This window comes from Acanthopagrus latus, chromosome 9 (assembly GCF_904848185.1).
Source record: "Acanthopagrus latus isolate v.2019 chromosome 9, fAcaLat1.1, whole genome shotgun sequence".
Taxonomy (NCBI): domain Eukaryota; kingdom Metazoa; phylum Chordata; class Actinopteri; order Spariformes; family Sparidae; genus Acanthopagrus; species Acanthopagrus latus.
This window is the reverse complement of record NC_051047.1, coordinates 26,010,814-26,034,455: the sequence shown is the minus strand read 5'-3', so window position 1 is coordinate 26,034,455 and position 23,642 is coordinate 26,010,814. Positions and strand designations below refer to the sequence as shown.

General features: G+C 43.3%; 1 protein-coding gene and 1 long non-coding RNA gene across 16 annotated transcripts in view; one reads left to right on the top strand and one right to left on the bottom strand.

Moving 5' to 3' along the window:
- The window catches only part of tns1b (tensin 1b), a 162,035-nt gene that overhangs the window by 48,771 nt on the left and 89,622 nt on the right, over positions 1–23,642 (top strand). For 13 of the 14 annotated variants that reach the window (XM_037110284.1, XM_037110279.1, XM_037110280.1 and 10 more), the window contains exons 2-3: positions 1,720–1,834; positions 14,399–14,436. In XM_037110284.1, coding sequence (XP_036966179.1) covers positions 1,720–1,834; positions 14,399–14,436 — 153 coding nt within the window. Of the gene's footprint in view, positions 1–1,719; positions 1,835–10,568; positions 10,589–14,398; positions 14,437–23,642 lie in introns of those variants that run through there. The other variant, XM_037110289.1, reaches the window with a different exon arrangement.
- On the bottom strand, positions 11,838–22,857 carry LOC119026142. Of its 2 annotated transcripts, none has more exons than XR_005077053.1 (4): positions 22,793–22,857; positions 14,627–14,667; positions 14,274–14,411; positions 11,838–12,899 (listed from the first exon to the last, which is right to left on the bottom strand). It is a non-coding gene; the product is annotated as an uncharacterized LOC119026142 (long non-coding RNA). The 2 variants fall into 2 exon arrangements; XR_005077052.1 differs by lacking the exon at positions 22,793–22,857 and adding an exon at positions 16,886–17,264.

Here is a 23,642-nt window from a genome sequence, read left to right as displayed (position 1 = left end):
GTTGCCTTTTAGGATTGACGAGAAGGGAAAAGAAGTCGGTCATTAATGGTTATAAGGTTACTGTGGTTGGCGGACTGGGGAATCTTTCGGAGTATATTCTCTGCCATGCTCTGAGATGGTCTTCACATATGAGAATTCCTGTGAGAAGTTCCCCAATATGCCAACCACATGGCCACCGTGAGCCCCTGTCCAGCATGCACACTTAATGGAAGCCTCATGTCTGGACGCCACGCCAAACTGGCACTTCCTGCCTTCAAAACACACACGTTTTCTCTTTAAGCCTGCTCAGAACATATTGCATGAAGGGGTATTTAGGTACTTTAAAAGATGTTTGTGTGTTGGAGGTGTTATATGTATAATGCCGTCCTTGTCTCTTCTGGTGTTTGATTATGTATTTGATTGATGAGCTAAAACAAAAGTTTTTCAAATGTCCAGTAACATTGCTATTATTTGTCTCACCGGCACTGTCTCTGTTAATCTGTTCTGTGACATTTCTACGGAAGCCCAGAGGGGCAAGTGAGTTTTAGTTTTTTTTCTGGTGACCCGTTTTCTAAGTCTAATCTATCTGATGATATTTTCTCTTCCGTGTTTATGACTTGAGTGTAAAAAGGGTCGCCAGGTTAAGTTTCCTTTTTTTTCCCCAGGAGAAAAAAAACACTTTTTTGGGAGGAGAAAGAACATTTTCCCTCCTCAAATTATTTCTCCTGATGAAAAAAAAAGAAGATAAAAATTAGAGAACAAATTAAAAAGGAAGTTTCAAAGATTATCCTGACAAAATCTTTTTTTTATCCCCTGCTCTCAAGTCATAAACTCAAAGTTTTCTCTCGCCCCTCCGGGCTTCCGTAGGACTTCCACTTTATCTGATTCAATATAAAACCCTGTGGCTCAGAACTTTACTACATAATAACTATGATATAAAAATTTTGGTAAGCCTGCTGACTGGGATGGGGGGGATTGATTGGACCACTGCTCCCATCAGGCCGAACTTTAAAGTAAAAAACGGGGCCCAGCTGAGCAAACACACCACAAAAAATGATGTCACATTTCCCCCACCGCCCGTCATTAGGGGGGCTTAGATGGAAACACGATGCAGGTTTCTCCAAAAAGACGCCGCAGGAAGCGACCAAACTTCCAAAACTCGACTTTTTTTCTGGTTTGCTCTCCACTGAGTTTACAAAGCCAGCAGGAACAGGACTGATGGGTTCACAGCGGAGGACAAACAGCAGGCTGCAGACGGACCCAGACGGATGTTTAACTGGGAGGTTAGAGTTTCTGCAGAGTTACATAACACACCTGCAAGGAGGGGAAGGAGATGACAGGACAAAAGAGGGAGGAAGAGGGTGAAAGAAAGAAGGAAAACAGCACTGATTCTCCTTTTTTCCCCCCTAGTTTTTTTTTCTTTCCCATTTTATGTGGTGTTCTGAGCTACAGAACATCATCCTGATCTGCCTGTTCAGATCTGGACAAAGGGTCAAATGTGAGATAAGCGTGAGCACGAGTTTATGTCATTTATGTGAGCAGCCAGGTGTTGATTTTATAAACTGCAGATGAACTAAGAATGTTTTCTCTTTGAGAAACACCTGCACCTGCAAAAAACAAAAAAAAAACAAACTAAGAATCCCCTCTGATGACTCACAGCACCTGGACTCACTGAAGTCCCGTCAGGTCACAACGTTTTAACACCTCTTTTGTCTCTTGTTGTTGTTTTCCTTTCGGCAGCCGGAGGAGTTGGAGGCGCTTCATTCCCACACATTCCGGGTGAAGACGTTCAAGAAGGCGAAGCACTGCAGCGCCTGTAAACAGACCATCGTCCAGGACGGACTCATCTGCCGAGGTCAGTCACCTGTCCCTAAAACTCTGACACGTCCGACTTTCTTCTGCAGCTGTTTTCAGATTCCTTTTGAAGATCTTTCTTTCGCCGTAGCCGTTTAAATATTCACCGTGCTGCACTGATGTTCATGTGTGCTCCGTCACTGTCGGGTGTAGCTACAGGTGGTACACTTTTCACCAGAGAGGGCAGCACAAGACTGCTTTTCTGCCTGGTATGAAATATGGACGGAGCTTCTAGGTCTGAAAAGTGAAGCCGATGCTGAATTCCACTGGTTTCATTAAGAAGTCTGATTCTATGTAAGCTTATGAGAAAACGACCCTACTTCTCACTTGATTTATTACCTTAGTGAAGAGTTTTTTAGTGAGTTTATGGTCTCAGTCATTGTCAAAATCCTTCTACAACACAGCATAATGATAATCTGGTATATCATAAGCCCAATTTGAGTATAATAGACGATGCTTTCGGTTATGGCTACCTTCTGATTGACTAGAAGCTACCGCTAAATCCTGACAGACTTGAGATTGGAGTAAAAATGGTTTTTGGCTCAAAAAAATATAAACAAGATGGTGATGCTCAGATGCTAAGTGTAGTCTAGAGCAGTGTAGCTTCATATTTAGTGTAAAGATATGAGAGTGTTGCTTTATAGAGGAAGTCAACAACAGAATCATGTCAAGTTGGATCCTACTTTTCCTAATGTGATTTCTAGCCTGACAGCATCTTTTATTCAACCATCTCTGCCTGGAAAACAGCCACTTTTTAATCTCTCTGCACACAGTTTATAATACACTTCTGTAGTAGCTCTCCAGACTGTAAGACTTGACAAAGCTGCTCTTAGAGCTAAAGAAGAAGTTACACAACTGTTTCTAAAAGGCTGTGTTGTACTTCCCAGAACAAGTGAACTGGTCTTAATGTGTCCAACTCTCATCAACTGCAGCACTTTGACTACTTTGCACCTCTGCATGTCTGGAGCCTTCGACCCTGGCACTCCATTTCGCTAGTTGCTTCTAGTTTTGACCAAAATGTGGGTTTAATAAATGATAAGACAGAGAAAGAGACAGAGAGAGAGAGAGAAAGAGAGAGAGTGGTTGATGTCTGCTGCTCATTTCAAATCACTCATGCACATGAGCAAACCCAGACGTGGCGAGGAGCAGGGAGAGCCAATCACACCGAGGTAAATTTAATCAGAATGGATTGAAAAGCAGCCTTGTCTCGATGGTTTATTTCTCTTATAAATCAGGTCGTACAAACGAAGGTTCCCAGGTGCTGTCGTTTTACGAGAGAGCTTCAGTGACTGAACAGTAATCATCCAGAACATCTCGATGGGAACAGCCTGTTCAACAGTCCGTGGAATAAACAACATCAGTCCAAAATGCATTAGTTTAATAACACAGTGATTGTTTTATCACAGTGTCGAATTAACCATTATCGCAGCGTGACGGTGGGCAAACAGAACCACAAGAGAACAAAATGTCCCTCTGTCTAACCGCCTTTATGGTCCGAAAGATACCAACAAACAGGGAATGTTTCTTGTTTTTGGAAGCTGTGCCCTTCAAACATCGACCCGTCCTGTGTCAGGTGGTTTTGGGGGAAGCAGTAAGCTGAGTATTCCCCCCTCTCGCCTGCCAAACCAAACATCCAGCCCATTTCCGCATGGTTTCATTTGACGTTATCAGTCTGAAAACAGACATTTCCACTACTACATGACGTGTTGAGAGGAACCGCGGATTGCATATTCTTTCGATTTCGTCTGAACCCGCTTGCAGCGACAGATGTGGAGGGTTATCTGCACAGTGAGCACGTTAAGAGTCGGTCATTGACTCTCAGCTACTTTTCCTGCGATTGTTTGTTGCTTCACATTTATAATAATTGAATCTCACCCGACTGGCACCTGCAGAGACGGCAAAAACAGTAGAGGCATGAAACACTGCTTGATCCCGGCTGGCTACCCTCATTCATACATTTTCAATTAATATCTTATAGACATTTACTGAATCAGCGAAAATCACTCATCGTCATCCGTCATCCACATTCTCTCTTTGGTGAACACCATTAAGGAAATTGAGAAGCTGTTAACCCTTAGCCTTTCTGAGGCTTCTATCACCCTCCTCTGTCATTTAGCTGAGCGGTCCCTGACACAAAGACGACCCCGGCTGACCCCAGATGACCTCTGGTTTAGCCCACTGATGGATGTTGCAACAGATCCTGCCAGGATCCTTGTCCCAGCAAGTCTCAGCGGTTATTACACATTCCCTCCGGCGGCCTTCAGCTGTAATCTAAGCAATCAAACAAAAGACTTTTATCCAGCGAGTTTCCCGAAATGCAAATTATGTTGCTTGTTTTGGTTTGGAAGCGGTGATTACATTTGGAACATCGACCCGAGCCAGTTGGGACTTTATTCGAGCATTTGGGGCCCCGAACACCAAAAAGCAAAGGATGTGATACGATCTTGTGTCTACAAAATAACAGCCAGCTCCAGAGAAAGCCGCTTGTGGTCGAAGATAAGAGGTGACTGTGAAGTGTTCCAGCCTCTCTGAACTCACATTTTACTGACAAGCTTGCAGAGGAAACACAAGAGTCACACTGGATGATAAAGACACGATCAGAGCACATCTGAGCCCTGAATAAGGATGAACACTCAACAAGAGAGAGAGGTTCAGGTTTCCCTCATGGGACTTTAAAAACTTTGCACCCTGAGTCGAACTTAAAGATCCGTCTCCAAGATGATAAAGTGACAGTTTGTTGTAAATAAAGTAGAATAGTTGTGTAAGTATATGAAGCAGAGATGGGTGCAGAGCAGCAGCTCTGTGCAGGATCCAGCCTCTCCCTCCGTCCTGCAGCACTTCCCCTCCGCCGCTCTTGTTTACTAACACAGCGCGGTCACATGGCCTCGTAATGACACCAGCTCGTGGACTTCCTCTCTCTTCAGCGGTTGCCAGGACACAAGGTGTTAGCTGCCTCGACAATAGCGTGTTGACGCAGGTCAGGGCCGCAGTTTTCCAGTAAAAAAAAAAAAAAAAAAAAAAAAAAGCAGCCTTCTGTTGAAGGGTATTTTTGGAGGACTTGGCCCGAGGGGCAGGAACTGGCTTTTATATCCATTCAGTGTGGCGCAGTTCAGGTTAAATAGATGGTTTGTGTGCAGAGGCGGGTCAGCAGAGAGCTGCTGCGACTGAGATTCTGCTCACACGTGATTCAGTACTTGATAGAGTTCATAACCGACTGAAGGAAGACACTGAAATGTGTTGTCTTCTACTTCTCACAGCTGCTGTGTTTGGCTTTTGTCAAACAAAGAAAAATTCAAATCATCTTTAAACAAATCTGCAAAAATCAGTTGGATGTGTGCTGAGGGTGCAGCTCCTGTTCGCTGTGCTTGTTCTGGAGGCGACCACACTGCCAGTCATTGTAAACACAGACCTTCAAAGACTAGCTGGAGACACACCACAGTGGCAGGCGTGTGTGTGTGTGTGTGTGTGTGTGTGTGTGTGTGTGTGTGTGTGAAGGTTATCATGGCTCTGTTCTTGACTGCTGAGCTCACACAGCTGGTATGCAACAAAGCACAATCAGGGTTAAAACACAATCGCACATGCAGAACCGGCTGCTGATAGGGATTTAGTTCCACGCACCGATGTCAGAGAGATGGTTCACCCTGCAATCAAACACACACGTTTTTCTTGTGGTGCTCAAAGTGTCAGAACAATACGTGTCTTTCCAGAAATCACAACCTGGTTACTCAAGATCATCCACAGGGCAGCTTCATGTAGGAACTGTTTCTTTCAACTGGACCTTTCAACCACATGGCAGTGCAGAAACAAACGTGCAAACATGGAGCCCTGTTCATTCCTAAACTGCTCAGGTGCACCTGAAACCCAAAAGTTTGACTTCCTGGGTTTAATCTCGGATTATAACCCAGATCTTCGGTGCTGCGTAGAGACTTCCATCGACCAGGCTGGCTAACTTTAACTTCTTCCAGACTTTCCAGATGTTATCGGACGGCATCGATTGGATTGGAAGTCATTTCACTGTGACAGTTGGATTCGAAGCCTCGCAGGAGGCTTGATGAGAAGATTCACGCCTCCGTCTGTGTCAGTTCCATCACGCTGAAGAGAAAGCAGACAGCTTTAGATTTTGGGGTGAACTGTCCCTCAAGTTGTGAAACCATTGTGTTACTACAGAATATAAGAGCAGGTTGACGACTTGTCTGAGTCGTCAGCAGACAAGCCGACATCACACATGCAGACACACACACACACACATCTAATAAATCCACAGCAGTTGGTCACCATCCCTGTTTTGTCTGCCTCCTCCCTTCAGCAGCAGTCATTAGTGTAATAGGTGGAGCAGATGGATGAAGATGACCACTGGTTCTCTGTGGATGATGGATGGTGACCGTGTCTGCACGTCTAATATCATTAAACTAATCCGCTAAACTGGCCAGACAATGACTTTCCGTGCACGCTGCTGGATGACGGAGGCTCGCTGTGCTCCGTCGCTGTGGATGGAGCACAGATTGGTGCTGATTTTAGAGAATTCTTCCTGCACGTGAACTTTTCTGCATCCTCATCTGCCTGCATGTCAGTTTGAGTGTCAGAGAAACTGCACACATCTGTGTCACACATGTTGAGTAAAGAGCTAATTAAACCGTAACATGCACGGACTGTGAATCTTACAGTATCAACACACACTGACAGCTCCAGAGCAGTTGATGCAGTTAGGGTGCCACCTGCTGGATGAGCTGAAACACTGCACCGACCTGCAGGTAAAACTGTGATAAACTTGGGGATGATTGAGTTTAATTGGACCTATAGTGTAGTAGAATTAGGTGTCCATCCGTTGTCTTCATTAAAGAAACATCGACTCTCCCCCACTTATTTTTTCAGAGAAATACGGTGACTGCTGTGCATCAAATCAAGAAAAGTGATGCTCATGTTAACCTTTTAAAAGCTCACTGAGATACAAATAAATAAAGATGAAGTCACAGAATTCAGATTCTTTGCAAATTAGCTCTGTCCATCCTGTGATTGTTTACTATTTTTTCGATCTTGATCTTGCAAAGAAGGTCTGGATCTTTTGGTCCAATCCAAGATTATTCAGTCCTTGAAACTCATCATAGACACACTGAGATTAGATCAGGTCACGTCAGTTTTATTTCTATAGACCAGAATCACAGATCCCATCGCCTCAGTGGTCTTCCTCTCCCAGGCTGGACAGACATGCAATAGATGTGGCGTGCACAGAACAGAACCGGACTGCAACACCAGAATATACAGATTACAGTGACAGAACATGTGATAGAAGTAGGTTATAAAACAAAGCTGAAGATCAGGAGCCACATGATCTCGTCTCCACCACGGCAGCCTGGAATATTCATCTATGAACATATTCAAACTTCTAGAAGTCCTGGAGAAACTCTGGACTCTATTTTACACACGGCAGGAGAGTTTATATCTGATTTATATCTCCAGCCCTGAATTTTTTTTCTCCCTCTGTGTGATAGAGTTTTGAGCTGATAGGTCATGAAACCATCAGTCGACATCATCCAATTCCACCAATAATAATTACAGGTAGAGAAGATGAAGGATGGATTCACTGAGCTCCCAGCTGTAGCTCTTCTTTCAGCCATCAGGGGGCAGCAAAGTCATTTGTTTCCAGTGGAATGCCTCCATCCAGCTGTGCAGCCACATCTGCTGCTAAACCTCCTGCGTAGATTTCCAAAGTTTTCATCGAAAAGACCACAAAGCTGAACATGTTAGTGCACATTGTGGATGTTCCTGTCACACACACGCTCTCGTTGTGCTTGCAGCCCAATTTGCTGTGTTTTTCTGTAGCTGCAGCTTGAATCAAAGGAAGCAGCTGCCTCAACCAAACAAAAGTCAGACTAATCCTCACAGGCACTAAAAACAGACGGGGGGACGTAAACAAACAGAAGTCCTGTTTTGTCAGGCCAGAGCAAACACATGACACACACACACACACACACAGAATGAGTCCATGGGAACCCTCGTTCAGGATTCATTCTGCAGTGTTTTTCGGGGAATCTCCCCGTGTTAGGAGATCCTCAGCAGCTGGGTGAAGGTGGAGCTTCACCCACAGAAACCCAACACTGGCAGGGAGAGATGTGTGGGCTGGATGATGACACCCCTGTATGAGTCAAGAGACGGATAGTGTTGACTGAGCATCAGTAAATCCTACTGTTAATACATTGGAGCACATCAGTCATGTAAAGGCATCAGATGTTTGCAGCCTCTTTTGTGCCGCTAAGAACCTCTAATACCTGTTTTTCAGTGGATATATTACATGAGCTGGAGGTTTTGTGGCTCTACTGTACCTTCAACACAACAAAGTCCATCTACTGATAACAACAACTGAGGAACAGTTAAATTAAGATGAACGTTCATCTCATCTGAAGTCTTTAAAGATGTGTCTGACTCCACCTCAGACCTTCTGTCTTAACGTAATGAATCCAAACAGAAGTGTAAAAACTTGATTCTTAAATCGGCGCTCGTCCTGTGATGCCTGCATCCATCTGGCGTGTTAGCTGTAACCATGACAACAGTTGGTTTACTGACAAGACGCCATTGTACTGTATTTACATCATCTTAAAGCACGATGGGAGAACCCTAGAAGTATATCCATCCTGTCACATGAGTAAGACAACATAAATGACAAAAAACACAACTATTAGTTACTTTTTATATTAATCAGTATAAATCCCATGAAAAACAGATTCTTCATCCCAATAAAGTTATTTCCTGTGTTCTGTGAATCTTTGGATGTATAGTAAAAGCCAAAATCTAAGAATAAATTCCCCTTTTTTCATGAAAAAAAACATCAGTATTTAGTGTCCCAAGCTCACAAGTTTAATGAAAAAAAATGCCACGAGCCTTAGAAAACAGAATCTCGGCTATGAAATTGACATTACATGCAAGAATTAAGTGGAAAGTAAACCCCTGTAAGTCCGCCCCGAGTAACATAAGTAAGTTATATAAGGATGAGGATTCTGGGAAAATGGCACTATGTTAAAAATATAATCACAGCAGTTGGTTTTGGCCTTCGGTGGAGCTCAAGACGTCCTGAGAGTCGGTGTGTGTCCGTCGTTACGCTGTACGTACACGTGTCGCTGCTCACGTGTTTGTGATTGTGCCCGCGGAGGAGAGAGAGGGATGCAGAGAGTGAGAGTGAGGAAAGAGAGGAGGGGAGGGGGGGAGGAGGAAGAGGAAACTCTCCAGCCCTGCCCTCTGATTGTGTTGTAAGGGGGTCCAGCCCAGCCCGGTGGGACTACACACTCGTGGACTCCAAGGGGACCAAGGGGAAGGAAATCAGCCAGCCTCCGTCACACACCCACCTCTGATGTTGCACAGCATACCACAGACTCAGAGTCAGATAGCAACTGGTGCTCCACACTCCTCATCATCTCCTCATCATCTCCTCATCATCCCTCCCCGCTGTCCTCTCATTTACTCACTGATTGATGTGAGCAGATTGTCGCACCCTCCACTCTATTACTCATCCTTTTCCATATAGACGTCTTTTCCCCCCCTCAACATCTTCCTTTTCACTCCTCGTCTTCCATCCCCTTCTTCCTTCCTTCCTTCCCCCTCCACCAGGAACATTTCTGCTCTGTTTACTCTCCAAAGCTCCGACTTCCTAACAAGGTAAAGCCTAACCCGACTTCTCCGGCCTCGGTGCTTTCACACCCAATATGGAAGTCCTGCTTCTTCCCATGTGGCCCAGGAGTGTTGTTTACAGGGGACTCACGTGCTGGGAGCGCCGTCCTGATGGACACGCACATGGCGTTTATGCTTATCCAGCAAACGGCCGAGTGTGTTTTGAATTTCACGACTATGAGAGCATTCCATGTGACTCCTGTCACATCCAGCATGTCTGAGATATGTAGTGTGAGCTCAGCGGACTCAGTCTCTTGGGAATTATACAAGAAAACATGGAAACTATGACTGCAGCTGAATACTTTTTTTTCATGCTTTCATGTTGCTGAACATTTCACAATCTTTTGGAATAATCGCTTCGTCTATTAAATGTCAAAAAACTGACAAATGCTCTTCACAGTCCAAAGTGACGTCTTCGAACTGCTTCATTTGTCCAAACAACAAACCGAAAACCAAAGACTCTCATTTATGAGCATAAATGACAAAGACAAGCAGCAGATGTTTGACATTTTTCTTCTTGAAGAATGACTTAAACGATTAATCGCTCGTCAGAGCAGTTTATCATTGTGGCTGTAGTGGAAAATATCAGAATGCTGCACAGTTACAGTTTTCTGAAAAACATTTTTGTTCATTTTTAAGACGTGACTAAACCAGCGTATTTATCAAGTGTTTATCGAGCACTGATGCCAATGTTTCAGAGGTCTTTTGTTTTTCATTCAGTTTTATATGACTGTAAATGGGACATCTTTGAGTTTTGGACTGACGTCGGACAAACAAACGTCAAAATGGGCTCTATGAAATTGTGATGGCCAGGGGACTGGAACTTAAGACATGACCAGCAGGATATTTCTGACTCTGAAGGAGAGAAACCAAACATTTTAGGTTTTCTACCAAGGTTATTTGCACTCCTTTCATTTTCAGCGTCTTTACTGCATTCTGCCACTGACACGCTGCTCGTCTCCTCTGCTGCCCGAGTGTTTCACTGCAGGAGTCGACACGAACAGGAGGTGAAGCAGAAACAAGGACGTTATTCAAGTTGACGACAGGATGTGTTGTGATGCACCAGTTTGCTTTTTAGGAAAGTGAAACCTTGTAGGTGAGGGACTTTTTCTGTTTATTGGCTTTCCTGATTCAGTATACAATGGACAAGTGATTGATCAAGAACGTTGCAATTGGTGCATTTTTGATTTTTAAGGCTAAACGATTGGTCGGCTATCCATTGGTCCATAAACAATGGGCCCAACATGGGAAACAAAGCTGGAAAAGAACATTTACAGCTCTAATGGAACATCATATGCTCCTCTGTGCTTCGAGACCATGTTTTGGTGCCTTTGGACAATTAAGAGTTGATCAAACACTAACCTCATTAGTCTGTAACCTCTGTTTTTCAGAGCTGAGTGTAATATAATGTGTCTCCTGCTCTCTGCCAGCCTCTGGACTCGGCACCCTGTCATAGACTATGTGGGTCATGTTGTATATAGAAGAGCTCCTTTAGGTTTGACCCTGGGAACTCGAGTACGTCTTTTGGAAGTCTTAGAAATGTGTATCCCGGTAGGATTTCACGGTGCCACCCACATTTTGAAGGTCTCTAATTAAGAAGTCAAACCGACTCGCAAATGTTACCCCCCTCGAGTGCAAATATAGTCCCGCGTGTGCCTAAATAGAAACTAACTACACCATGATGTAATTATACATTTGGCTCTGGAGGGGAGGCTTCTCACTTTCCCTACTTTCAGTATGTAAACTGTACACTCTTCATATACCGTCTGACTGAAGGAGGATTAAGAATATGCATCTTAAAGATTTGTCTGCTGGATAAGATCAAACACCTTACAGCTGTTGTTTGACCCTCAGCTGCTCTGAACACTTAACCTTTGACCCTGAACCAGACTGAAGGCTATTTCTGGTCTTTATGACGCTACAGACGTGCAGTGAAGTTTATTGAAAATATTAAAAGAGCAATATGATAAACTCCATGAGTCCATGACCGGCTGCAGTCCAGAGACAAATGTTGATGATGATTTAACAAACCTAATAAACTCGTCAGAGTGATCAGTCTGGTGTCTGGGAGCCTTTGACAGATCTTATCTCAACTCTTGCCGGTTAAATTATAAAACTCTTTCCATTGGTTGTAAACACTTGTTTATGGATTAGTCATGTTAACACAGTTGGTAGTCTGTGAACCTCAAAGCAAACCTGTTTTCTCCTGCACGGCTTTTATTTTAACAGTCAGACTATCCAAATATGATTTAATCGTGTCTCGGCTGATGTGGTCTTGTCGTCACATGCTAACACGGCTAGCGATCAGCCAATAAACATGTTATTTGAACATAACATGGCGTTTATTGTAGAAATGTTGATACAACATGAAATGTACAGATCCAACAAAAGTGAGTTATAAAGGTGCGCTTCGTGTTTATTCTCCCAAAGCAGAAGTACAGACGTTAGCATTAAGCTAAATCTATGTAAGCTGAAAATGGTTCGATTTACACAGACAAGCCTGTTCTCACCAGAAAAACATGATCGTATTTGTCGACTCTACAAACTGACACATTTGTTTACTGTGAAGAAAGCGACCTCTAGTGGCCTTGGTTCTTCTGACAGCAGCAAAGGAGGAAGTCAGGTGATGAAGTGTAAGGAGGAGGGTTGAGAGGCAACTTTTCGTTTCCCTTATGAAACCAGAAGTCAGCAATACTGTAAAAAACATCTATAACTTATGTTACATTCACAAGTAACCCAAACCATGATCTTTTCCTAAAACCTAACAAGTAGTTTTGACATCTTCACCTAAAATGCGTTATTTCCCAGGTGATGAATCTCTGAACCGGCCACTTCTCTAAACATTCACCTCGGGTTCTGTCGGGACACGACTACAGTCGAGCTGAAGTGATGCATTTATGTAAACTACACACTGCAGCATGTGGTTTCAAGAACAAAGAGTTGTTTGGAGGAAATACACTGTGTGATTAAAGGTCAAACATCAGAGGGAACAAAGTGTTTAAGAAGCCGGCTGTATGTCTGAGGTAAGAGAGGCTGCAGGAAGTGTAGGGTTAAGAAAACATAAGCAGCGTAACGCAGACATGATCTCCTCTCTCGCACAATGTGAGGACTGGCCGCCTCCCAACTTCATATCAATGACTTAAAACCAATCACAATAGATATTACACTTGCTTTGAAAAATGTGGCTGGAGACAGGAAGAATAACTCATTACATAAGGTGTAGCGCGTTCCAGAAAAAGCATACAGTCTTCTCCTTTATTTGGAAAGCGTACGCCTCCGCACACCGAGCTCTGTTTTCATTCTCCGTCCTTCGATTTATGAGCAGCAGGTCCAGGTGCTCCCCCCCATTGACCCTTATTTGTAGACCCGGGGGGAGTCCAGAGACGGAGCTCGTGGCTGAAGGAGGGCTGCAAAAAAAATGTGATTAAATTCAAAGTTAAAACGATTAATTTTATCTTGTTTGACTGCTTGATGGAGTTTTATGAATTCCTTTTAACTCCCACATGGTGCGACCTCTTGTGAACACACTTTGAGACTTTTTTTTTTTTAAGATGTCCAATATTTAAAGTGGCTATAAACAATATTTTCATATCAGTAATGGATAACACAACTACTTGTGTGTGACATGAGGTCAGTCGTAGAGTTTCGCAAAGCTTTGTAGAGTCTTTCGGATCACAACTTGATCGTTCTGATTCATTTCCAGCCAAAGAAAATAGCTGGTTTGAGCAGACAGACAGTTAGCAACTTGGTGAACATAGCCGAGCATTTATCAGCTAAAGAGGCAGATATTTGTCCAAAACAGAGTTAACAGGTGAGCAACTGTACTTACATTCTCAGCCAGACTTCAAAGTTAATGCTAATGATGTGCTTATAAAACTTAGTTAACGTGATGATACGCTGCATTGGTGTTGTCTTACAGCTCGTTTCTTCACCTGCAAGTGTCCAAAAAAACTTGTTATTGAAGGTTTAAATCCTGTGAAGTGCTCCTGACTCCATTAGGCTGATTTGTCTTTAGCCCACAATTAAATATCTCGATACATGTTACAGGTTGTCATGATCTGTAAGAGACATTTGAGGTCCCGAGATGACTCACAATGACTTTGGTGATCTCCTGACTTTGCATCAACCGGCCAGATTTTTAGATTTTCCCAGTCAAATATCTGCATATTTATTATAGCATCATGGCACAATATTTGATTCAGACATAGAGAATTTGTCCTAATGACATTCCCACCAGCCTCAGCTGATATTTTAATTTGCTACTTAGCGAATATTAGCGTGCTAAAAAGCTCAACTAAGATGTTTAGCATGTGGCACAACTGCTGAAAGAGAACCGTTGTGAATGTGTTTAAGAGAGCGAAAGACAAAATATGTTGAATTGTTCATCGGATTGAAAGCAGTTTAGTCTGGAGGTGGACGTTCTGTGAAAGAGACGTAATGACTTTATTATGTGCGGTTGAGTTTTGTCTGTATTGTGTTGATAAGCATCTGTCCTGAACATCTGTGCAGCTGCGTAAAGCTCTGGTGTGGTGAATAAAGAGAGGTGGAGCAGCGTATATATAGAAAAACCAAAACCTCATTATTGATTTTATTGTATATGTGATGTGTTTAACGTAAAGCTTAAAGACACACATCTTTCAGAGCAGTGGATTAAGGCTCTGATAGTGAGCACAGAGCTAACACCAGGCTGCATCAGGCCGCTAACAGCAGCTGATGTTTGACTTCCACCACAGAACAAACACTCTGTGGAATCTGAATGAACCTCTCGCTTTATTTCATACCTCCTCGACAAAATGTCATGATTCACGCCGGACCACCGTGTTTGGATTTCTCCACGATGTTTGGGAGATTTTTATGAAGTGTGAAGTTAATATTTCTCCTCTTGTTTTTCTTCTGTTTTCTCCAGTGTGCCGGATAGCCTGCCACAAGAAATGCGAAGTCAAGGTAAGAGTCGAAAACACTGTATGTAGAAGTCGTGTTTGTATTTGCAGGTTTGTCTGATCAGAGAAACGTGAGGAAAAACTCCTAAACAGTCTGTACTTTGCTTATCAGGAGGAAATATAATGCTGTAGGTGGAGTCAAGTCCTCCCCTGTATATGTGTGGGTGTGTGTGTGTGTGTGTGACTGTACATACATGCAGACGTTGGAGTGGGTGGAGTTTGGGCCGTTTATGTTCTGCAAAAAAAAAAAAAGAAATCTTAAGAATGTCTAAACAAGTGCTCTATGTACCAGAATGTGTTTATGTTGGATAAACTCTCGCGTCTTGGAGATCTCGCCCCGTGTCTAAAAATAAAAGACCTCTGGATGGAGCCATCGCTTGATTCATCTTGTTTTGGAAAGTCAAGAGAGCACGTAGAAGAAAAGTGGGAGGGAAAACAGATGAAGTTCCTGCAGGGCTGCTAGAGGAGAAGCTTGTGTGTTTTTGTGTGTGTGTGTGTGTGTGTAAAGGTACACTTTACTGCACGTAAACACATATGTATGTAGTAAGCATGCACACCTATGTATATACACACACACACACCCCTCATCTGGAATCCATTATTGAAACGGGTGCTGCCTGCCAGCTTTGCCCAATCCCTCTTTTACTCTCAGGAAATGCCAGGGGTGCAGGGCAGACAGGCCGTGTTAAGTTTGAGGTGGGGGCTTTGGCCGGCGCTGCAGGACCGGCCTCTGGCGGGAAGTTATCAAACAAAGTGTCTAAAATGATAAGACCAGCCCAGCCTGCCATCCTCATCTGTCTTTGCATTACAACATTTCAACTCTCGCCTGTAAATCTGGAAGGTTTGATGAGCCGGTTTGCCAAAATGAGATATTTCTCACAAAGACTTTTGCCTCCAAAATATAGAGATGAATGATATTTTGTGAACAAAGTAGAGAAAAATAAAGATATTTCCACAGTTCAAAACTGATATCTTTATAGAAACATTGTCCCCATCACCAATGAACAGATGATGCTATCAGAGTCAAACAGAGGTGGCAAAAGTCCACAAAATCTTTACTTCAAGTAGAATTACTGATAATAAGACATTTGTGGTCAACGCTAACTGAAGCTCATATTAATATTAATAGAATTCAAAGACTATTAAAGTTGAAGGTGGAATCTGTAGGATTTCTCCCAGCTGTTCCTGAACGCACCACAAAGACAGTTGATTGTTGAGTCTCATTCCCAGGACGTCACATAGACACATGTTGGGTTGGTAAAGCGTCCCGAGCAGCAACAAAGAGAGAAAATCAGAAACTCTCTGCAGATACGAGACACTAACACGCCTTTTCTCCACATTCCAGCCTCCCTCTCTGTCTGTTTGCGTCTTCTTGCGTATCTGCGTCTCGTCTACATCCGGGGTTGAAATCAATCTTGTGATGCTGGGAAGGCAGCGTGGAGTGACACAAAATAAAAACAATGCATAATTCCTCCCAAAGGCATCAAACTAAAGTAACAAGCCTGTTTTGAAATTTTAAGGAGGAGAAAGGTCAGATATTTGTGTTCACATGTCGGGAGGAAAAGTCAAAAAGTTGTCAGAAAAATAACAGTGACCAAACTACAGCTGTTCTCGTTCACCCTGCAATCCTGCTGTTATCTGTAAAGCACAGCTACGAAAAGATATTCCAGCTGCAGATTTTGCCACAGGTTGGTACCCGCCTGTGTGAATGTGTGTCACCACATGTAGAAGTTGCGGGTAACTGATTTATGCATGAAGACCTCAGTACGACTCGCGTGTGAATGAGGCTCACTGAGTATAAATACGCAGTCATAACACAATGTGCAAAATGTCTTTTGCCCTCTTTGTTCTCAACAGCCCACTCATTTTATTTTAACGCCGCCGCACTGAAGAACAAAGTGTGATGTATGACTGCGAGCGTTTCTTGTTGATAACGTTTGAATTTCAGGAAGTCAGAGGTCAGATTTGGTGGGTGGAGACGTTAGAGGAGCCCAGAACACACTCCCAACGTCTATATATACAAAACAGAAAACTTTCCATCTCCAAAAATCACAGCAGCATTTCCTTTTCTAAACATTTCAACTAAAAATGTCGTCGCTTTGGCAGGAAGCAATTTGCTGACAAGCCTGAGATGAAAAACAAGGGAGTGACCACGACAGGGTCAAGGCCGATCGCTATCTGCACCCAGCCGGGCCGGCGAGAGTGTCGGGTACATTTTTTATGACTCCTTTATTTTACAAAAAAACAAACAAATAAAGCTCTTTTCTCCGTTCTGTCGGTCATCTGTGATCTTTACACGTGAGGAATCTGAACTCTCAGCTGGGACGGTTGTTGCAAGTACACACTACAGTTATAAATCTCCTGATAAGACTAATGCCTGGACCATATTTAACCTGGCGACTGCAAACAAATGGTCAGACCTGAACCCCCCTCGCCCTCATGTTCGCTCTCACCTGCCTGTGAAAAATGCTTTAAATCTTGTCAGTAAGTTTTCGCTCCTGGGTGACGACAGGAAGGAGCTCATGGAGAGGCTGTCGGATCACCGCGGAGAGCGAGACAGGAGCGATTTCAGGATCCATTCTTTTACAAATTCTTGCACATTTGCACCAAATACCCGACCTGTCACTTCTCCCTGAACCTCTCACACGTCGTCTTCTTTCCTCAAACTTAAACCACAGGGAAACGATGTCTGGGAGTTTCCCACTGTACTGCTGTGAGAGCTTAAAGGTAAAAGGTTAAACCTTCGACTGCTTAAATCGAAAGACATAATACGGTCGAAGCTCCCACCTACGGTTCAATAACTCAGATCTCCGGCACGCTCTTCCTGTTTGGTGCGGCTGAAACACTTCTCCTCTGTGCTGGAAATGAAACTCAGCAAATTTCCCTTTAAGTCTGACATACAGTATAAACATACAGTAAAAATATTATGGCTCTCAGTTGTGGTCTGTGGTCTCAGTTGTTTATGGCAGCAACACTAACTCTTCTCTTTGAATCAGCTTTTACTCTCTTTATTTACAGGCTTTTAGGCGGGTCCGCCCTTTAACTGTATGAAATATGGACAGAGCTTCTGGGTCTAAAAAGTGAAGCCAATGGGGAAGTTATTTTTTTCATGCCCAGCAGGGGGCGACTCCCCTGGTTTCAACACGAGGTCAGATTAAATGTAAGCTTATGAGAAAATGACGCTACTTCTCACCTGATTCCTCACCTCAGTAAACAGTTTCATTATGAGATTATGGTCTCAGTCGCGTGTTACAAGACATGTTCAACAAAGCATGAAGCTGTGACCTCGATTACTCAATCAGATCCTCCACAGATCCACACGATCGTCCAAATATGGTCACTTCTCGCTCCAAAAAACCAAGATGGCAACGACTAATGCCAAGCTCCAGGCTTACAAACCAGTGGGTGATGTCACGATGGGTTTACACTTCTGTCCACCCGTACTTTGTTGTTTTATTGATTTAAGATGTCTGATCGAACCCAAACAGCTTCTGTGATACGTTTGATTTAGTTTGCTGACTGGATCATTTTGGAAATTCACTGGTGTTGCTGAGAGCCTGATGGATTTGACTGAATTGAAATGCAGATACTGATATTTGAAAATATATATATGTAAAAAAAAAACCCAACCCTAACAACAATATAGCAAAGGGGGCGTGGCTTCAGTGCTCTGGCTTTCATGGCTGTGAGTGTGATCTCATGGGGAAGCAGACATAAACAGAAAGGAGATTTAAGTGGTGCAACAACTTGATGTAGTAACACATTGCAGCCCGAGAAAAAACTAAACCATAAGGTCGAAACCAGTCTGGATGAGTGAGGAGATCACAGTTTAGCATGTAGCATGCTAGCAGGTGTTAGCCTCAAGGCTAGAAGGTTTACCTAGACTACAGTATTTAACTGAAGCAGCATGTAGTGTGGGAAAGCCTGTGTTTATTTTTTATATTTCCTGTCACCAGTGACCAGCCTATCTTTAATTTATTGGCACCCTTCTGGCACGTATATGTATTTGTTGTTACTTATTAGCCGACACCTTTAGTGTATTTATTATATGTCTGATAAGGTTAAACCCGCTCAAACATCAGCTGCACTGACACTCCTCTCAGGCTCTAATGGGTTGGTAGCACTTAAAGTCAGGAATAAGCTGAGCCATATTGGATTTCAGTGATCCTTCGTTGCCTGTCGAATGTGTTTTGAGAAGGAAACTACCATGTTCCACTGTTAATGAGGAAGGAGCTCTGAGAAAGCAACACTCTCACTCCGCGCTCCGCTCCGAGATGATGAAGCATTTGTTTTCATTTTTCCGGCTCTTGAATTTCTCAGAATGCGTGTTTTTGTAAAGTCCAGGAGAAATAATCACGTGTTTCTTTGTGCTGGCTTCTCTTCACCGCGTGTTTTTTGTTATTTCAGATTGGTTGTTTGTGACCCATGTAGTTCCTGTCATTGAGCACAACATGCTTCAGTCTGAGATGGGCAGCTTGCAGCTTGATGATGGATACATCCTCGCTTTGCTCTTCATGTTTGCAGAGTGAAAAGCTGCAAATTGCTCCTTTAGTGCTGGAACAGTCTGACTGACATCGGCTCTGAGAGTAGATTTTAATGAAGAGTGATTATTTAAAAGCATAATTAATAACTGTGTTGTCTAGTTGAGGATACTCCTGAACATTTGTGATCAATTACATAAACCGTCTTCTTACCTTGGAAGTTTCTGGATAAACAAGCAGGCGTTCTGGCGCTGTGTGCCTGTCGGTGGCAACCACTCCCCGACATTTTTAACATTTCTCAGTGATCATCTGGAGATTAAAAGTCCTGGCCGTGGCTGAGAATAAGACAGACCATCCATCTCTTTATTATTTATTGCCTCCAAGTCTTCGTCACATCCAAACACCTGATTCCATACATGTGCGGATTGTTTTGAGAGGGAACATCAGGGCTGCAGCTGGCCTTCTCTTCACCTGTGAAACTGCAGCTTTGATTTACAACTGTGGACGGTTGTAGTAGCTGTCTGGTCAACAGGAGCCCGGTAGAGTCAGACTTTAAAGAGACCTCGCTTCAACTGGAAGACTCAGGTTAAAGTCCAAATAGCAGAAAGCATACTGTACATACATTTTATGTTCTTAAACAAAAAAATGTAATCCCCAACAGCAACAAAAGCACCATTTGGTCAACTGTTCACTCTAAAACACTGACTGTTCATGACCTTCGTGTCAAAAAAAAAAAAGGGAAAAAACCCCAGGGCCACAGAAAATGTCTTGGAATTGCTGGTTTTGTATGATCAACAGTCCAAAACCTAAAGCTAGTTAACTGGGAACGACAGTGTGTGGTCCACTGCTTTGAACCAAGAGGCTAAAATACATGGACAACTGTTGAAATCATCATTTTATGGGGATTCTCTTCTTGACTTCTTCTTCTTCTCGTGCCACCATGAGGTTGACATTTGTGGTTCCAAGTGAAATTTCAAAACAATTAATGGATGCATTGCCATGAAATGTGGTACAAGCCTCTGAGTGGAACTTTCAGAACTTCCCATCAGGCATTTATTTTAGCCCAGTACCTTCTTTGGTTTATGATCAGTCTCAGCTGTCCTTTGATTTCTGCAAATTAACATGTTAGCATGCTAAAAAAAGTCCTAAAATGTTAAATGACTCCTTTCACCCTCAAAATTTGATTCAATTTTTGGTCTGATAACATTTGGAAAGTCTAAAAGGTTTCCGTAATTAAATTGTTTGAACCTCATTCAAGTTAGGCGAGAGCTAACCCAGAAGTTCGCTGCTCGGCCAGTGGAAGTCTTGTTTGGTTTGAATCCTCTATTGGCCGCAAAAATGCAATTACACCCAGGAAGTTGAACTTCTTTGTCTTCGGGCACCACTGAGCAGCTTTCATAGGAATATATATCTGTATCCAGATTGTCTCCTTGTTGATAAATGGTTAAATTTCAAGGCTCAATGTTATGACAGAGGATTTTGTGGCAAAGAAATGCATTCTGTAGGACAGCTGCATGTGATTTTGGATGCGTATACCCTCTAAACATTAGCATGCTAGCATGCTGCCATTAGCACCGTGAGCTGTTAGCATGGCTGTAGGCTCATGGACAAATCAGAGTATAATTTTAGCACTTTAAACTTTGGTTAACTTGTAGTTCCTTTGACTTCATTTACAGTTTAATCTCACAGGTTTTGACCCAAGAAGTCTTTTTGTCCTCAAACTCCATTTTGTCTCATTTCCTCCAGCAGCAGCTGTCAAGATCATTTGGCATGATGAACCTCATCCTCTGTTCCAATGACTTCCTTTAGATACCACTCGTCCCCAGAGGGCCGATTTATCACGCTGGCATTAATTGGTAGCTTCGGAAGCTGTGTCACCGCTGCAGAGATCCAGCCAAGCTTTTTTCTCAAGATCACACAGACTTTAGTGAGACCGGGCGGAATGGGGAATTCAGTGTTTTGCTTACAGTAGAGTCCTGTTTTAACTTTAATTTCTCTTCAGTGCTCATGCAACTCCTCTCAGACTAAATTCATTTTCTGTTTATTTCTCAGTCTCTCCGTAATTACATTTCAGGGACTTTAATCTAATCACAGAGCTAACTCCCTGATAGAGTGAGATAAACAGGCCATTAATAGAAAGACACAGCACATTGTTCTTTGACAGTGAGTACAGGAGGCATTACATAACCCCGAGCGAGGCTTCAAAGATGTCAGCATGGTATCGAATCCCAGTAACAACATTAACAACTTCCTTCCTCCTCCATGCAGCGGCGACGGCTCTGCACACAGTGAGAAATGGGAGTTACAGTAGGAAGGGGAGCCGTGGGGAGGCGAGTGTGGGGAACTCCTTGTAAGAAAACATGAACAAGAAGCCGTGTCGAAGTCATACCGCTGTGACAGAGTGAGGGCAGGAGCCAGTCAGGGCGAACATGGAAGGCATGAGGCGGGGTGATAATCAAAACACTCCTCTTCATATCTTTCTGTGCTTTATTTTCAAGTCTGATCAAATGGAGAGCCAGCTAACAGCTCTGACGCTAATTGAATTAGCGGTCACAGGACAGAACACATGCTCGCTGCTCCGCCCTCCTCCTTAAGACAGCGAGCGTTTGCGGGAACAACAGGAGCACGTGATGATCACACGGCCTCGAGTTAATTCGAGTTAGAAATCATGTTTCTGATTTTAGATTCATCAGGACTCTCAGTAAGTTTTAGTAGAGTATGAATATGTGCTGTCAAACGAGATGTTGAGGGTAATGCCACTGTGGGTAATGTCCTGTGAGGACAGTTCAACGACTTTAGAGCTGCAATAACTGATTTTTTTTGGTCCTCTGGTGGCAGCGTGACAAGCTGCAAACCACACGTTAGCAAACAGTTTGTCTTGGAGCTGTTTCTGGCCACCTGGGCGTAGGCAGTGTTGCAACTTGGCCATTTTCCGACTAGATCTAGTAGGTCTTTGTACCTTCTTAGCGCCTTTTATTTCTGTAAAGCGAGTAGTGACAAATCAGGTCTGGGCGACGTGTCGATGTTGTTGTCATTCCCTGATTTTAAAGGCAGAATCTTCCCCTTGTTCTTATACTTGCCTTTACCAAATCATCATCATCATCACATCCACATTAGTAATGATTATTTATCAATAATTAAAGTACCAGTATTGGGGCATTATTGATATTGTGGTATTTTCTCAGAAATATCTAGATACTTGATTTAAGAAGCGCTTTTGAGTAGATTTCAGAACGTACATTTTAGTTGGTCACATGTCAGCGGATTGTAGCATGATGTGAAACCTGAGATCTTCTTCGTCTGTCTCAGTTGTCTAAACAAACCTCTGGATGATTTTGACTCTGCTCAAGCTAACAGAGAGCAACAGTAGCTAACGTTAGTTTAGAAATGGAGTTTGCTGACATTAACAACACAGAAGTTACACAGAGCCCCTTTAAGGCCATTTTTCTCCAAGCACTACGACCATCACGGAAAAGAGAAATGTATTGAAAGTACAACCCCGGCTGCAGCAGGAGCGGGAGTTTTGTTGTGGTGAGTTCAGATGGTTGTGGTTGTTTAGGCTTTTGCTCTGAAACTTTCTTTGTATTGGAGAGCTTGTAAATAGGCAAATACTTCGCCGGCACAAGAGCCAGCAATCTACAAAGGACGGGAGAAGATCAAGCTACTTCCACTGGAAAAGACTTGGCGAGGCTGTAGAACCAAAACATGCTGCGCAGAGTAAAGAGGAGCTGTGGAGTTGATTGATAATTCTCGGTGGACTTGTCGACAACTGTCACCATACACATATAAAATACTGATAAATGCACCCTCCAAACAAACATGCTGTTGTCTACTTCAGCTCAAATATGAGGCTGATAATGATAATGATGTCTTACTTACTGATCTGTTCGGTTTCATTAAAAAGAATATCAAGCGTCCATCAGCCCTCCTCGTTCCAGTCCATGAGTGAATGTATTACACAAGGAACGGTGGCTCGCTGCCATGTATTTAGTAACTGCATGGTAGCGACATGTGCATAGATACAGCAGAGAAAACAAACAGGAACGCCCAACCTTTAACATGATGGAGTAATCAAGAGCTGCTGGAAAGAATGTCAACAACGGGCCAAGTGCATGCAGGAGACAGCGGTGGAAGGAATAAGTGAGCGAGGGGAAGGACTTCCTCCAGCGTACCGATGCATAAATTACACGCGATTTAATTTCACTGCCCAACAAAACTTTTTTTTTTGAGGCTTCATTTTTATGTGCTGAGCATGCAGCCTTCCTTTTTCCCGGCATCACTAAGCTTCTCTGACCACCACAACAGCTGCTGCTGCTGCTGCTGGAGGAGGAGGAGGACACTTCCCTTTCACATGCCGAAGGAGCTCGGAGACTCTTTCATTCACGTTCTCCACCCGTTTGTATCCTGGCAGGCTTCTGATTCTAAGTGACAGCTTTTCCATCTCATGCCTGCTTCCACTGTGTCTCAGCCCCCGCTGTCTAATCATGAACATCCAGGAGAAATATCCATGTTAAATCTGGTCTGCCGGCTGTATGGGCGTTGGTGAAACGTTCCACCGGGCGCTGGGGGACGGCGATCTAGTCAGTCATGGGAAAGCCTGAGTCAGACTCATGAAACTGGACCTCATCCAGGCAGCTTTCTCTCTCTGACCCTCTCCGTCCTTCTGCCTTATTCCCCATTTAACTTTTAGTTTAACACTTCCTCTGTCAGCTTTTTCTTTGTCTGTTCT